The 16,227-nt window shown below is 42.7% G+C and overlaps 1 protein-coding gene across 4 annotated transcripts in view; it reads right to left on the bottom strand.

Moving 5' to 3' along the window:
• cntn1b (contactin 1b) overlaps positions 1–16,227 on the bottom strand; it is a 683,679-nt gene that overhangs the window by 354,390 nt on the left and 313,062 nt on the right. For all 4 annotated transcript variants that reach the window (XM_080190723.1, XM_080190722.1, XM_080190724.1 and 1 more), the window contains 3 exons: positions 10,879–11,085; positions 8,772–8,871; positions 6,260–6,441 (listed from right to left, as the gene is read on the bottom strand). In XM_080190723.1, the coding sequence (XP_080046849.1) occupies positions 6,260–6,441; positions 8,772–8,871; positions 10,879–11,085 (489 nt within the window). The remainder of the gene's footprint in view (positions 1–6,259; positions 6,442–8,771; positions 8,872–10,878; positions 11,086–16,227) is intronic.

Below are 16,227 nucleotides of genomic sequence, written 5' to 3'. Positions count from 1 at the left end.
CATCAAAATATCTTGACCACTTTCTGCCTTAGCCAGTCTCACTCTCAGTACTTGTAGGGGAGGGAGGAAGGGTGTCTCATCCAATCAATTAGAGCATTGAGGGTCATTAGGCCAAGGTTAAGCTCATAATTCCAACAGAGGGGACCATGGCTCCCAACACTCCTGCTTTGGGCAGGAATGGGCGATTGGTATCAGAATGCTGCTACTGCCCACACAGGATCAATAGTTCCTATCTGCAGAGTTCATGCACATCCTGACTATTGTGTCGAACAAGCACAGTGAGTTCATAGAATCGCTACACTGCAGGACAACCATTCAGCCCCCATTGTCGCTGCAAAAACTCTCCGACAGACCGTTTTACCCAGGCGCCCCACCCTGCCTCGCCCCTACACACACCCCCAATCACCGTAACACAGTAGGAACACAAACTGGCAGAGGGAGAGAGAGCAGAATGCAATCAGGGAGAGGGATAGAGAAAAACAAACTTGGGGGAAGGAGAGACTGGAATGCAAAGAGGAAGGGAGAGCGGAATACAAACATGGAGAGGGAGAGAGAATGAAATACAAACTGAAGGAGGGAGAGAGAGAAAAACAAACTGGGAGAGAGGGGAAAAGACAAACTGGGGGAAGGAGGGAGAGTGATGTGCACATATGAAGGAACAGGGAAGAGTTTATGTGAGCCTGCAATGTGTATTGTTGAAGGATGTGTTTTATTCTGGGAGCTTCCAGGCAGCTTTTGTGCTTCTCGCTTAAAGGAAGCCTTAGTTCCCATATCATGTGATCAAATGTTACCTAATTAACTTTCCAGGAATACGTCCAACCAGAATTGAAAGTCCTTGAGAGAAGAGGAGCTTTGGCTGGGAGCCTGACATGCAATGGCACTCAAGGGAACAGAGTAGCTCTCAAATTAGAAAGACAACTGCACTAACTGTGCTTAGAATCATTAACTGTGGTGAATGTTGCAAGTTCGGGAGGAATGAGTATCTTTGGACTGTTAGTGACCAATGGAGTTTCCCTCACTCCATGACTGGGTCTGTGGTACACCAATTGAAGAGAGACTATTTGCTACAATAAGTCAATGGCTCCATTATTATTGGACAAGGGGTTGTACAGCATTGGTAGAAATACCAAAGCAAGCAAAGGGAAGAACAAAGAAGTGTTCTTACAGATTGCTGGAAGAGCCCAGTTATTACAACTTTCCTGTGCTCCCTAATACTAGAATAGTCTAATATTCTACATTAGAATAGACAGGTTGGTGGCATAGTGGTTAGCACTGCTGCCTCAGTGCCAGGGACCCATGTTCAATTCTGGCCTTGGGTGACTGTGTGAAATTTGCATATTTGCCTTGTATCTGCATGGGTTCCCTCCGGATGCTTCGGTTTCCTCCACAATCCAAAAATGTGCAGGGTAGGTGGATTGGCCATGCTAAATTGCCCCATAGTGTCCCAAAATGTGTAGGTTCGGGGGATTAGTAGGGCAAGTGCATGGGATTATGGGGATAGGGCCTTGGTAAAATACTGTGTCAGAGAGTCGCTGCAGACTCAATGGGCTAAATGGCTGCCTCCTACACTGCAGGGATTCCATGGGTTCAATGAGACTGGACCCAGAATGGAATCTCCCTTTACTCCATGAATCTCCCTATTTCTTCCAAAATCCTCCTACACACCTAAATGTCAGTGATCCCAAACTCTTGTTTTCTATTTATTACATGATAAAGAAATAAAGAGAAATTGTTTCCACTGCTAGGAGGGTTATTAACAAGAGGGTGCAGATTTAAGATATTTGGCAAAAGAATCGTAGGGAAGAGAAGTTTTTTTTTTACACACAGCAGGTTATGATCTGAAATTCACTGCCTTTGAGGGAAGGAATAGTAACTTCCAAAAGGGAATTGGATAAATGCTTGCAAACTCAAAAATATCACAGAGCCTTTGGGGAGAGGAGAGTGGGACTAATTGGATAGCTTCCCAAAGAGATGGAACAGGTCTGAATGACCTTCTTTAAAGTTCAATGATTAATGTGTCAGCCTCTACCATGTCACACAGGTACACTGCAGTACTTTTGAATGTGGTATTTGGATGTTATGTTTTGGAATGTTGTGTTATTTCATTCTGGCACATTTCACAGATCTGGAAATGTATGAAATCCAGTCCTCTGCAAATCTGTAAAACCTTACAGCGGCGCGAAGTCGCTGGGCAGAGACTGGTGGCCAGATTCCGCGCACGAGGGCGGTCTCGACAGGGATCTTGGGTTCATGTCGCGCTGTCCGTGGCCCCCGTGACTTGCCTGGGTTTGCAAAACCTCACTCGCTGTGCTGTCTGGAGACAATACACATCTCTTTAACCTGTGATCAGTGCTCCTTCCACACACATTGTCAGCCACTTTAGGACTTGAACAGCAGGTTAGGTGTAAAGATTCGCATTCTAATCAGTAATCTCTAAACTGTCTGTGCTTTATATGCTCTGTCCAAGGCCAGAACTCTCCATTCACCTGACGAAGAGGGAAACCTCGAAAGCTTGTGCGTTTACTCTCAAATAAATTGGTTGGACTAAAACCTGGTGTTGTCAGACTTTTTACAATCTGTAAAACTACAGAGATGCACTTAATCGCATACAGCCATCTCAATTCACAATGCTCTCTAAATGAAGAGTTCTATTTCAGGCCAGAATTGTCTCAGCACTTTGCCAAGGATTAAGTGTAGGGTCTGATTGCAACCCCTATTTTGCTTAATGCTGCTTCAGATTCCAAACTCTAATCCTGTCACTGCTCTGCAGTTGTGAGGCAGTTGAACTGCTGTTTAGGCGGAAGACCACACTGGCTCAATTAAAGCTCCTTAAAACCACTTACCCAGCCCAAGATGCTTACAGAAGTATGGTGAGTGCTTGGAGAGGAGGAGGTTGATTTCACACCAGATCAGAGAGCACTTTGTCGTGCGAAGTGAAATGATACGCCATGGGACACAATAAGAGAATTAAGTTGCTTATTTAGTATTCATCTTAACATCAAAGTACCAAAATATAATTTTGGAAGTGGGCTTTTGGCTCATCAGTCCAAGGATGTTGGTTTGAAGAACTGAGACACATCTTAATTTCAGTGCTACCATCAAGCACTGCCAGGACTAATCTGCTTAATTTGTGCAGGGTAAAGAGGCCTCCCCTCTGCCCCAACAATGTAACCCAGCCTCAGGCTTATGGAACAGGGCCACCATCTTACATGAAGCATCCAAATGGAACACAGGGATGGGATTGATCTAGTCTGTCAGACAGTGAGCTTCAAAGAGCTAAATAACTGTCAAAATCAGATGTTTTATGGCGGATTTTATGATTATAATTTTGATGAAGTAAACCCACAGTAACATTAAAGGTGTACTGAAGCAGCGTGACATGGAGGCACAGGTTCAGTGTTTAAAAGGATGAAAACAGGACAGAAATGAAAAGTGCTTCTTTACACAGAGGGTGATCAAGGATTGTCAATTGCTGCCAAGGAAAGGGAGTTAAAGGAAGTGAAGGAATAAGACCAGATGAGGTGAACCTGTCATGAGCTGGCACAACTGCCGAAGGGCAATTTACATCTAAGAACTAATACGGCACTGAATCTAAATGTAGAGAAAGATTAACTTTCAATAAATGAAACTCAGAAAACTCTAACATTTCTTCAAGTTTGCTTATCTTTTGTTATTGGTGAGGAGGTACAAAGACATTTCTGTACCATCTGCCCAGCCTGTACACACCAAAAGCAGAGAACTCCTCGAGTGGGAAGTCTATTCCACCAAAATCTTCACCTACGGCCTCCTATCACAATGCCTCGTGAACAGATGACCTAGCTGACTGTACCTCACCCTGTGAACTCATCAGCAACTGCTCTGAGTTATTGGCAGCTGTAATAACAAAAATTCTTTAGCTCCAGGAGATTCTTTGTACGCAACAGGTAAACTCAATTGACACTGAAGGGGTTATTGTAAGTGCACATTACTAAGAGCTCGGCTATACAATCTCAAATTTAAGATTGGCTGAACAGTTAAAAACAATGATATTTCTATACCTCATAGGCTCCTCAGTCACTAATTTCCCCAGAGTTATCCAGCTTACACCTTCACCCACCTCTGGAAGTCCATACACTCGGATAAAAAAAGTGTCCCTTCAAGATTCATCCATAGACTCAAAGTACGAGTCTTCTGCTGAAAGTAAAACAGTCCTCAATGGACTGACACCTGGGATGAAAATACGAGAGAGGGATTATCTTCTGAGGAGAGGTTGAATAGGTTGGGTCTGTATCCATTGGAATTTGGAAGAATTTTGGGCGGCATGGTGGCACAGTGGTTAGCACTGCTGCCTCACAGCACCAGAGATCCAGGTTCAATTCCCAGCTTCAGTCAATGTCTGTGTGGAGTTTGCATATTCTCCCCATGTCTACTTGGGTTTCCTCTGGATGCTCCGATTTCCTCCCACAGTCCAAAGATGTGCAGGTTAGGTTGATTGGTCATGCTAAATTGCCCCTTAGTGTCAGGGAGATTAGCAGGGTAAATGTGTGGGGTTACAAGAATAGGGCCTGGGTGGAATTGTGGTCAATGTAGATTCCATGGGCCGAATAGCCTCCTTCTGCACTATAGGGATTCTATGAGAGATGAAACATATAAGATCCTAAGGGGACTGGACAGGGTAGATGCTGAAAGAATGTTTTCCCTTGTGGGGAAGACAAATCTACGGGATCTAATTTAAAAATAAAGGGTCTCCCAATTAAGATGGCGATGAGAAGAATTCTCTCAGAGGGAATCTTTGGAATTCACTTTCCTGGACAGCGATGGATGGCAGGGTGGAGAATACCCAGCACAGACATGAGAATAAGAACTCAAAAAATCAAAGAAACTATTACAAGTCTTCAATTTTAAAGCTGTCCAAATGTGTGAAGAAAACCAGAAGGAATTCTTTTATAATACTAATCATCATGACAGCTAATAACTAGTACCTTTCTACCACTTCTATCCTCAGTGTTCTTTGTTCAATTTCTGTGAAGAACATAGAATCCACTAATGAAAACAGCAAGAGGCAACTTGGAAAAAGGTCGCTGAAAGAGCAAACCTCTTTTTTCACCAATTTAATTGCATCTAAAATCCTCTTCTTCAGGCAATCAAGTAATTGCCTCTCAGAGATGCAAACGTTTGATAGTGTCTATTGGAGATAATGAACCTCGACAAATGTCAACTTTTAAGGTGCTTGTTTTTCTCAATAAAGAGACAAATTCTTCTTAAAGCCACAGTGCCTCTTGTTGCAAGTTAGTGACACAGCTAGAATTGTAAGGGACGTCCTTCACAAATATTCTAGCTTTATGAATGAATGGTGGAGCAGGCTGAATTTGCCTACTTCTGCTCCTAATTCCTACATTTAATGCAAAACCCTTTCAATTTACGCTAACACTGACAATTTTGACAGACATGCATTTATTTTGTAGCCTTTCACCATCTCTGGATGTTCCAAAGTGCTTTACACACACCAAAGTAATTTTGAAACATAGTCATCGTTGTTGTTTAAGAAATACAGTACCCAATATACACACAGCAACTTTTGACAAATAGCTTTCTTATATAGGGCCAGATAATATCCCTGCAGTGTACGGCTGGGTTAATAAATATTACTGAGGACACTATTGGGAGAACTTATCATTTAAAAGTGTCATTGGATCTTTTATGTCCATCTAAAAAGGTAATAGATTAGCATAACTTGTTCAGAATGTGATGATACTGTGCCTTTAAGGGATGTATTTGAGCTATTTTCTTGTGCAGGATCTGTTGTAGTAGTTCTGTGCATTTCGAACTATTTTGTCTGGATCTGGCAGCACTGTATTGTTACTGTTAGAAGGCTGGAAATCTAGCCCCAGTGAGCAAACTTGTTTTTGTGCTAATTCTGAAAAGGGGTGTATGTCTAAGGGGGTTTGTTTTAAATTGGAACTATAGAGATAGCTAACTGTTAAGAATTTTACTTTGTCGTGTTTAAGTATTTTAATTGGAAATGTTATGCTAATTCTTTTTGTTATAGTGTAACTGTGTTTTTAAACAAAGTTTGTTTTGATAAAAGCTTCTTAGTGGGTCAACTGTATTTTTACCTGGTGTGAAACACCTTATGTTCACTTTCACGCCAAAATCAAATGCAAAGATTGAGGTCTCAGCTAAATGTATAGAATATCTTGGCGTTTCTGATCTGCTCCCTAACAAGAAGGGCAGTCCCTCAGTCTCAAAGTTTAGAGAAATCAAGGATGGGTTTCTTTACCGTGTACGGTGAGCCGTCCCTCAACATGATCCTGTCCTTTGGAATTTTTTGCTTCGCACATGTAAACACCTTCATCCTCGGGCTGGATGTTTGTTAGTCTGAGGACCGAGTTGAAGTTGAGCAATTCGGCACTGCTCGGCAAACTTCCTTCCACCTTCCTCCACTGGATCTGAGGAAGTGGGCTGAATGAAGACAAAGAGGGGTTGGAGGGAATGGGGGGAGACAGGAGTAGAGACAGAAAGTGGGGTGGGGGGAGAGAGCGAGATAGAGAGAGCAAGCAAAGGAGAGGAGGGAGAAAAAAGAGGGGAGAGAGGAGGAGGGAGAAAAAAAGAGGGGAGAGAGGAGGAGGGAGAAAGAGGGAAGGGGAGGAGGGAGAATTATTGTATGTTATTGTATGAAAGCATGGTTGGCAACAATTTCCATCACTTTGTTGATGATTGAGAATAGTCTGATGGAGTGGCAATTAACCAGATTGGATTTGTCCTGCTTATAGTGGACAGGGTGTACCGGAGCCATTGCTATGTAACTATACAGGATCAGCTTGGCCAGAAGTGTGTGGTGCTCTGGAGCACGAGCCAGACCACTAAAGGCCACAGCCTTTGCAATTTCCAGTGCCTTCAGCATTTCCTGATATCATGTGTGGTGAATCAGATTGGCTAAAAATTGGCATCTGTGATACTGGGGACCTCATGAGGAAGTCAAAAAGGACCATCCACTCCACACCACTGGTAGAAAGTGTTTGTAAATACTTCAGCCTTGTCTTTTGTGCTGGGCTCCTCCATCACTGAGGATGGGGATATTAGTGGAACCTCCTCCTTCTAGTAGTTATTTAATGGCCCACCATCATTCATGACTGGGTGTGGCAATATTGAAGAGCTTATCTCTGATCCCTTAGTTAGGGGGGTGGTGGGGAGGGGGTGGTGTCACTTAGCTCTGCCCATCACTTGCTGCTTCCACTCAAGTACTCTGGTGTTGTAGCTGTACCAGGTTGACACCTCATTTTTAGGTATGCTTGGTATGACTCCTCGCATGCCCTCCTGCGCTCTTCATTGAACAAGGGTTGATCCCCTGGCTTCATGGTAATGATAGAGTGGTGGATATGCCGGGCCAGGGGGGGTTATAGATTATGGTTGAGTACAATTCTGCTGCTGATGATGGCCCATAGCGCCTCATTGATGCCCAGTTTTGAGTTACAAGATTTGTTCAATTTTTTTCCTGTTTAGCACAGTCGTAGTGTCCCATAGCATAACTGGGGGTGGTGGGGGCCATCATGGTATGGTATATACTATACCATGGCACAGTACATGGTAATCAGTAGGAGGTTTCCTTGCCCATGTTTGTCTTGATGCCATACTTCTTGGGTCTAGAGTCAATGTTGAGGACTCCCAGGGCAACATCCTCTCAACTGCATACTGGTGTGTCACCACCTCTGTTGGGTCTGTCCTGCCAATGAGACAGGACACATCCAGGAACAGTGATGATGGTGTCTGGGACATTACCTGGAAGGTATGATTCTGTCAGCATGATTATGTCAGGCTGTTGGTTGACTAGTCTGAGAGACAGCTCTGCCAATTTTGGCACAAACCAGCCTCCCACCCACTGACTCCAATTACAGTTCCTGCTGCCTCGGAGAAGTAGCCAGCATAATCAAGGACCCCGCGCACCCCGGACATACTCTTTTCCACTTTCTTCTGTTGGGAAAAACGTAAAAAGTCTGAGGACATGTACCAACTGGCTCAAGAACAGCTTCTTCCCTGCTGCCATCAAACTTTAGATTGGACTTACTTCGTATTAAGTTGATCTTTGTCTACATTCTACACTCTAGCTATGATTGTAACACAACATTCTGCATTCTCATTTCCTTCTCTATGTATGATATACTTTGTACAGCATGCAAGAAACAATATATTTCACTGTATACTAATGTGTGACACAATAATAAATCAAATTAAAAGAGATGTTAGTATGAAAGATTTTGCAGGGTCGACAGGGCTGGGTATACCATTGTGTTTTCTGGTACCTGGGTTGATGCCAAGTGGTTTGTTGGGTTTCATTCCTTTTAGACTTTACAGCAGTTTGATACAACTGAGTGGTTTGATAAGTCATTCAGAGGGCACTTAAAAGCCAACCACATTGCTGTGGGCCTGAAGACATGAAGGCCAGACCAAGTAAGGACAGCAGTGAACCTTCCCAAAGCACATTAGTGAATCATTCCATAAATACTTGTACAAATCTGGAATTCTCCTCACAGAAGGATGTGGGTTCAGTGGAATTTTAAGACTGAGATATGTTTGATATTAACAAGGCACTTCACGATATCGATTAAACAGGCAAATGTTGCTCTGGTACAAATCAACCATGACCTAACTAAACAGCTGAGTTAGTTCAAGGGTCTGAATGGGTCTACTTCTGTTCCCATTGAAGTTTGATGCTTCATGAGTATCTGCAAGTGAGAGAAGAATATTTTATAGCGAGAGTGGATTGCACTGCTCTGAAAACTCCCCATACTTACTTTCCAAGTGCAAAGCATTCAAGAGTTAGATTCTGACCCATCAGGACTTGGGTATCAGTGAACTTCACTCTGATGTCAGCCGGATACCTTTTCGCCACAGCTGGGATTAAAATCAAGAAATTTAACTTGAGTGGTTTGCGATCATTTAGCCATGTGTTACAAAAGTAATATTGCATCACAGAATTGTTACATTGCAGAGGAGACTACTTAGCCCATCATGTCTGCACCAGTTCTCTAACCGCTCTGCAGCCTTTTCCTCCATCCCCCTGCACATTGTTTCTATTCAAGTAATAATCTAATACTCCCTTGGATGCCTCAATTGAACTTGCCTCCACCACACTTCCAATCCCAAATCATTTGTTGTATGCAAAAGGTTTTTCTCAAATCACATTTGTTTCATTAGCAAATCACTTTAAAGCTTGTCCCTGATTCTTTGACAAGCAGGAACTGTTTCTCCCCATCTACGCTGGTCAGCACCCTCATGATTTTGAGCATCTCTATCAGATCCCCTCGTAGCCTTCTTCTCTCCGAGGAGAACAGTCCCAACCTCTTCAATCCATCTTCATAACTGAAGTTTCTCATCCCTGGAATGATTCTTATGAACTTCTTCTGCACTCTTCAGTGTGTTCACATCCTTTCTATGGTGTGCCACTCAGAACTGTGCACAATACTGAACAGTGGAACCAATCCACATCATTACGAAACCTCCCAAGGTGTTATACTGACTTCAGTTTCAATCACCATTTACTCACGATTGCAACAAAAGTGCTATTTGGCTCTCTGATGACAAAATAAGTTTAAGCAGCAAGTAGCTGAGACACAACATTAGGAGGATTTCAGTTTCTACCTGCAGTTTGCACCCATTAGGCTCGCCCCTGGGTTGGCAGAGCAAATTTAGCCTCAGTACCTACTGATTAGCAAGGGCAGTGAATAATGCAAATCACTGGCAGTGTTTCTCCTTCTGGCTCCCAGCTGTAAGCTTCACATCTGGCTGATAACAAGAACTACAAAGCCTCATCTTGAACAAGATCCACTTTTATGCTTGGACAAGTTAGCAGTTACGAACCTTTCCTGTGAAACCAAGCCATCAAGAGTCTGCACTCTTCACGTGGCCAGCTTTTCCATATGGGCCTTAGTTCAGGCTGTACATAGTTAGTGGCTCTGAACAGAGGGCTACAGCTATCGGCGAGGCAGTGCCCTTGCTCTGGATTGTGGATAGGTAACCCATGTTAAGGGCATGGCACATGTGGGCAAAGGCTGTAATCTGCAATGCCCTACTCATGACCTTTATGGACCCATATTTGATAACTGGAAAAATCAAGCCCCCTGCATCCTGCACGAGTCAGAGAATTAAGGAGAGGCGGCAGAAGACGGATGAAAGGTGGGAAAACCTGGAAAATAAAGAATTCTGATATTTTGCTAGTAAGACTCCTTCAATCTCCAGCATGTAAGATCTGACTAGCTTGTGTAGAACTCTGAGACAGGGATGCTTGCCCAAAGTTGTCAGAGCAATGAATGGCCTACAGGAATTTCATATTAACGTAAGGTTAATGACACAGGTAGAGGTCATTTAGGCCCATCCAGTGGGTGTTTATGCAGAACTCCATCCTCCCCCCATCATTGTCTAAATCTGCCATCGTAAATTTCTATTCCCTTTGCCGCATAATCAAGGACTCCACATAACCCAGAATCAAATCCTTCATTATTAGTCTAATCTTTCCTTCTGTACTTCACTTCAACTGTTCCCTGTGATAGTAGGTTTCACTATCTCATCACTCTTTGGGTAAAGGAGTTTCTTCTGAATTCCTTATTGGCTTTTTTGGTGACTATCTTACAATGACATTTCATTTATTTATGCGCATGAGCAAATTCCCACTACATGCAAAATTCTGCACTGTGATTGTGAATCCCTGTGGCCTATAACTGAACTCACTGGCTCTGTTCTAAACAACATCCTTTAAGGAGTGATTTCCAAATTTGGCTCAAAATTTCTTTCCCAGGTGGCCTGAAATAAATCCCATCCAGACACTTAAATCATTTCCTTCTACAACTTTGACAAGCAAAACGATTCAGAGTCTTAGCACTTACAAAACATGAGAATTCTCACCATCTGTCTGAGGGATGAGAGGGATGTACTTGCTAAAAACACTTTTGGAAATGGATGGGCTTGTAACGATGCAGGAATAGTTGCCCATGTCAGCTTCTTCCACTTTGGCAATGTAGAGGTTCCCGGTCGTTTGAGAAACAAAACGGCGTCTGTCGGATATGATGAACTTGGGGAACTCGTTCAGAAGCCAGCGATAGGTGAGGTCATCTGCAGGGCGGAAAAACATTCCCTGCTGTTAGTCCAGGGTTTGGTGAAAAATTAACATCCCAGTTAAAGCACTCTGAACAAAACACAGCTCGAGAAACAGTTTTACAAATGTTTGTGATGTTGAACATCAGCATTGGGTGAATTGAACACGTCTCCACGCTTTGTCAACATCAGGCTCAGTTGGATCATGTAAAGGGTTCACTGCAGCTTCTATTTTCCTACACTGGACCCTTTATGAGGTACATTCTAAATGTGGCATCAGTGCATTACATTTTTAACAGAGGTATTAATTCGAAGGAATCTTTTCATTTGGAAAAGGAAGATCTGAAATCATTTTGCACTTTTCACAACCTCATGAAGTCTCAAGAGTTTTACAGCCAAGGGCCCACTTGTAAAGGGGATATTCCAACTCTTTCCACTGACAGGTTTTCTGGTCCTGCTGAAATCGACCCCCTCCCCACTCTCCCGTTACGGGTTCCCTGGTGGAAGAGCAGGTGAACCATGCAGAGGCCATAGATTCTGCAGTGACTGGAAGGTATTGCCAGTTGCTGACAGCTTGCTGCATTAGCAGCTGGAAATCCCACCAGGGCAATTGGGGGAGGGGGGCTGGAAACTCCCAGCTGCAGTGTCAATCATAGTTCATTTGTCATGAACTGGCTGCAATTTTTCCTAGATTACCACAGAGACTACTCCTCAGAAGTAGTTCATTGGTCATAAAATGCTTCTGGATGCTCTGAAAATGTGAAAGACAGCATGGGGGCGATACTTAAGGGGAAGCTGTGTAGCGGGCTTCCTACTGGGCACCACAGCATCTGTGCGTTTCCAACTGCCAGATTACAGCTCCATGCCAGAAATCGGTGGGGAGCTGAATAAATTATTCTAATGCTCATTTCAATAAAGGGGAGCCATGGAGGCCCTCAAGGAGATTGGGGGTAAGGGGCACTGCCAGCTTGGCAGTGCGATCATGGCCCCTGCTGGCACTGCCCAAGGGGAAAACTGGCAATGCCCACAGGGGTGCAATGGCTTGGGGGGGAGGGATTGGTGAGGGTCCCACTACCAATCTCCCTAGTGGCAGAAAGAGGGAGGCCAGTGCTTGGGCTACCAGGGGACAGGCCCAGACATATCTGGGAGCCCAACGATTGGATGGTGGGAGTTTGCACGGCCAGTGATGGGGGTATTGTGGAGCTGGCCAGCAACCAGGAGGCCGGTGTTTGAATGTAACCAATAATTGGATCTGTTATAATGCAACCGATGATAACATGCTATGAGGGTTAGCTGACCTGGCAGACAATGCAACCAATGACAAAGTTGTGTGATGGTCAGCTGACCAGCAGACCCAGCATAAATAAGCAGCAGGTGGGAATTGTGTGGACCTCGTGTGGCCCAGGATGTGGTCTGAAAGTGTTTGAGTAATTAGGTTTCTTTATTAAAACTTTTTCTTTGATTTTCTTTGAAGTTATTTTTATTGCTTGAAATTGAAGATTTCTTTCTGCTGAATGAACATTGGTAGCAGAAGAAAACCCATCTTAACTTGATGTTTGTTTTTGAAGAAGTGCTACAGATTCAGAATAGAACCATGCAGAAGGTAGAAGTGAACTGACATTGTTTGATTGTCCCCCTGGCTTTTCAGATGCTGAACCATATCAGAAATGGAAGGCAGAGGTGGAAATGTGGATTCTTGTCACCTCAATACTGAAAAGAAATTAAGGCCTTAGCATTGTCATTTCTGATCAGAAGATAAGGAGCATGGTGTTTTCTGAGTGGACTGCAGATACCTTAAATAAGGAACAAGGTTAAAAGCTTTTGCTGCCATATCTAGGTAAGTTTTACCAAAATGATGAGTTTTTGGAGAATTATGAAATGGGTGATGTTTAACAAGATTAGAAAATAAGCTGTCCAGTCCATGAAACAGTATATCATGGATTTTGATAGGGGCCACAACAGGCTAATGAAATTTAATTTGGAGATTTTGGATACAGTATTGGCCTTTAAGTTGTTGGACTATGTATGAATGTTGTGGATCAATAGTCTTCTAGTAATGACTGGAATTAAAGGGAACAGAGCCTGTCTTTGATCAAATGACAGCATCATTATATAAGTTTTTTATGAAATAATTGTTCCCTGCCACCTTTTTCAATCCAGATCGGAATGCCATGGCACCCAGAATGGAGGAGTCAATAGTAGCTCAGCTGCGTGCCAGACCAAATGATACACAAAGGCCCTTAAACAGAGACAGTTACGCTAAAATAGACCTGATGTTGAAACTGGATATAACCAAATTGATAATGGGGAAAGTAGACACACAGGGAAAAGTGATAAAAGACATTTAAATCAAGGAAATGCTAATGGAATTGTAAATTGCTGTTTCCAATGCATATCACTATGTAGTAAACTGTCCAAAAAGAAGAAATCCTGTCTTTGAAACTACACATGACACAAAATACATAGAAACCAACAGTGAGAAAGATAAGGACAATGAAGACATTGTACTGGTCACAGAAAAGTTGAGCCCCATAACGAATATCCTGGTGATAGACTCTTTGAACTATGCTGTTCTGGATAGTGGATGTACATCCACTGTCAGTGGCCAACATTGGCTAAGAAGTTATTTAGGGTCTCTAGATCATAAAGAGTGAAAGAATATGGTGGTTCCACCTGTTTACAATTTGGAGATGACAATATTTTAACTTCTTCCAAAAGGGTGGTACTTCCCTGTAGGATTGCAGGAATCAGCTTATTCATAAGTACAGATGTTGTTTCCAGTGACATACCTTTGTTATTAAACAGGTCTGCAATTTTAAAAAAGTCCAGATGACCATGAAACACGATAAAGCTGTGGTACTTGGAAAGAATGTGGACCTACATTTTACATTGGGCCATTATTGTCTTCTCTTAAGTGGACCAAAATTATTGGACCAAAGGATTCATGATGCATTAGTGTTACTTACTCACAACAGCATGTTGGACAAAAGGATGATTACTTTTAAACTTCATAAGCAGTTTGCTCACTTAGCATCACACAGACTGAGAACATTGTTGCAGAATGCAGGTGTGATGGACAAAGGCTATAACGATCTCATAATTGTCAGCCCGGTATGAAATTTGCATGAAATATAGGACACGCCACGTCCAGTCGTGAGTTTACCATTAGCCCAGGATTTCACTGATGCAGTGACGATGGATCTGAAGATACGGGATAAAGACAAAGGCATCTATTTATGGCATTTCTTGGACAAGAAAAGTAGCATATCTGCAGTGATTTACAGCAAAGATAAAAATATCATTATGGATAAAATTATGACCCACTGTATTGGAACAGAGTTGGGGGCACCGTCTAAATTCTTGACAAACAATGGAAGTGAATTTGCAAATAATGAATTTCAAGGTATGTGAAAATATAAATATTGCAATAATGCACACTGCAGTAGAAAGCCCATTCAGCAACAGCCACTGTGGAAGGAATCACAGTTATTGATGATATGCTGCATAACATTTTGGCAGAGCAACCAGGCTGTAAAGTGCAGATTGCATTAGCATGGGCAGTGCGAGCGAAAAATTCATTACAAATAGCTGGGGGGGGGGTTGTAGTCCGTGCCAGTTAGCATACGGGAGCAAACATCAGGGGTACTTTTCAAAAAGGGTGATAATAATAATCAGTGCAAGAAAAGTCTCAGGAAAATATAAACACTTGCTCAAAGTCAAAGAGCAAGGGCAAAAAGCAAAAGCTATAGCTTGGGAAAATGGGGTGGAAAGATAGAAGACAAAAAAGCAAGATTTAAGTTCTGAGAATGAGTCAGTGAGCACTTGTAAACCCAGAAAAAAGTCACGAATCTGTGACCAAAGTATGTTAACAGAGAACGGCGGTCTGAGAGTAGTAACTCTGACAGGGACAGATATGGCAGTAGAGGCTGGAGTTTAATGAGGAAGGCTAGGAATCAAACCAATGACAGTATTAGAAGTCCCCATGATAGGGAAGTGTTGGTGGCTGCTGTAAAGTCGAGCTTGTGGAAGTGAGAGAGGCCAAACAAAGATTTGAACAGTTGGAAAGAGTTTGGGGAGTACACCGAGGTACCAGAGAAAGGGCAGCTTGCTTTATCCCATTGGAAGGTTTGCACAGAGAAAGTTTTGCAAGGCGGGACTCAAAGCAAAACCTAGATGGTAGTCAGAGGGTATGAGGAGCACTTGGAGGGGAGAGACATTAGGGTTGATTCCCACAGCAGGGAAAGTGATCCAAAACATTTCAAAGTATTTTTCTGAAGCCATCCAAAGAAGCAGATGACACACAGGGATAGTTGTGGAACAGAACAAATATGTATATGGATTAAGTGATGTATTAAGAGGTTGGTATTTTTTGGTGTCATCTGTATTGATGAAAACTGGCTATGTCCAGTTAAAAGCAGATCCTGCAATGTTCTATTGGAAATCTGAAGGAAAATTGGCTGGAATTTTTGTGATGCATGTTGATGATTTCTTTTGGGGTGGCACGAAGGAGTTTAAAAAAGGGTAAGTAATGGGCTAAAGACAGGATTTAAAGTAGGGAATCAAGCAGCTGGTGCTTATCAATATCTTGGTCTTGATACCTGCCAAAACAAATCTGGGATAACTATTAATCAACAGGGATATCTAGGCAGCATCACAAGAGAAAGGTCGATGAGAAAAGAGGAACTGGCCAATGGAAAAAAAATACAGAATTGTTGAGGGGTATGACAGAACAGTTAAATTGACTATGCACATAGATAAGACAGGATGGGAACTATAATGTCCTAGAACTAAGTAATAAGTTGAGACGCGCTCCAGTCAGAGAGATCCTGCAGCCGAATAGAATTTTAAAAAAGCTGAAATTAGAGGAATGTGTAATTAAATTCTCAGCACTAGGAGAATTAGAAGACATGACATTAGTTGTGTTTAATGATGCTTCACATGCCAATCTACCAGATGGACATTTAAGCAGGGCTGGATTCATAATATTCTTGGTAAGGGAGAAATATGTTGCCCCTCGGCCTGGGAAGCAAAGAAAATAAAAAGGGCATTCAAAAGTACATTGCGGAAACCTTAGTGTTAGCAGAAGAAGTAGATATGGGGATATGGGCATTTGTCTGACACATTAACAGTTATTTTCATGACAACATCAGGAAAGAAAGT

The sequence above is a fragment of the Carcharhinus amblyrhynchos genome, chromosome 6 (assembly GCF_965287045.1).
Source record: "Carcharhinus amblyrhynchos chromosome 6, sCarAmb.v2.hapA, whole genome shotgun sequence".
NCBI lineage: Eukaryota > Metazoa > Chordata > Chondrichthyes > Carcharhiniformes > Carcharhinidae > Carcharhinus > Carcharhinus amblyrhynchos.
Note: the sequence above shows the minus strand (reverse complement) of the source record. Positions and strands in the feature narration are given on the sequence as shown.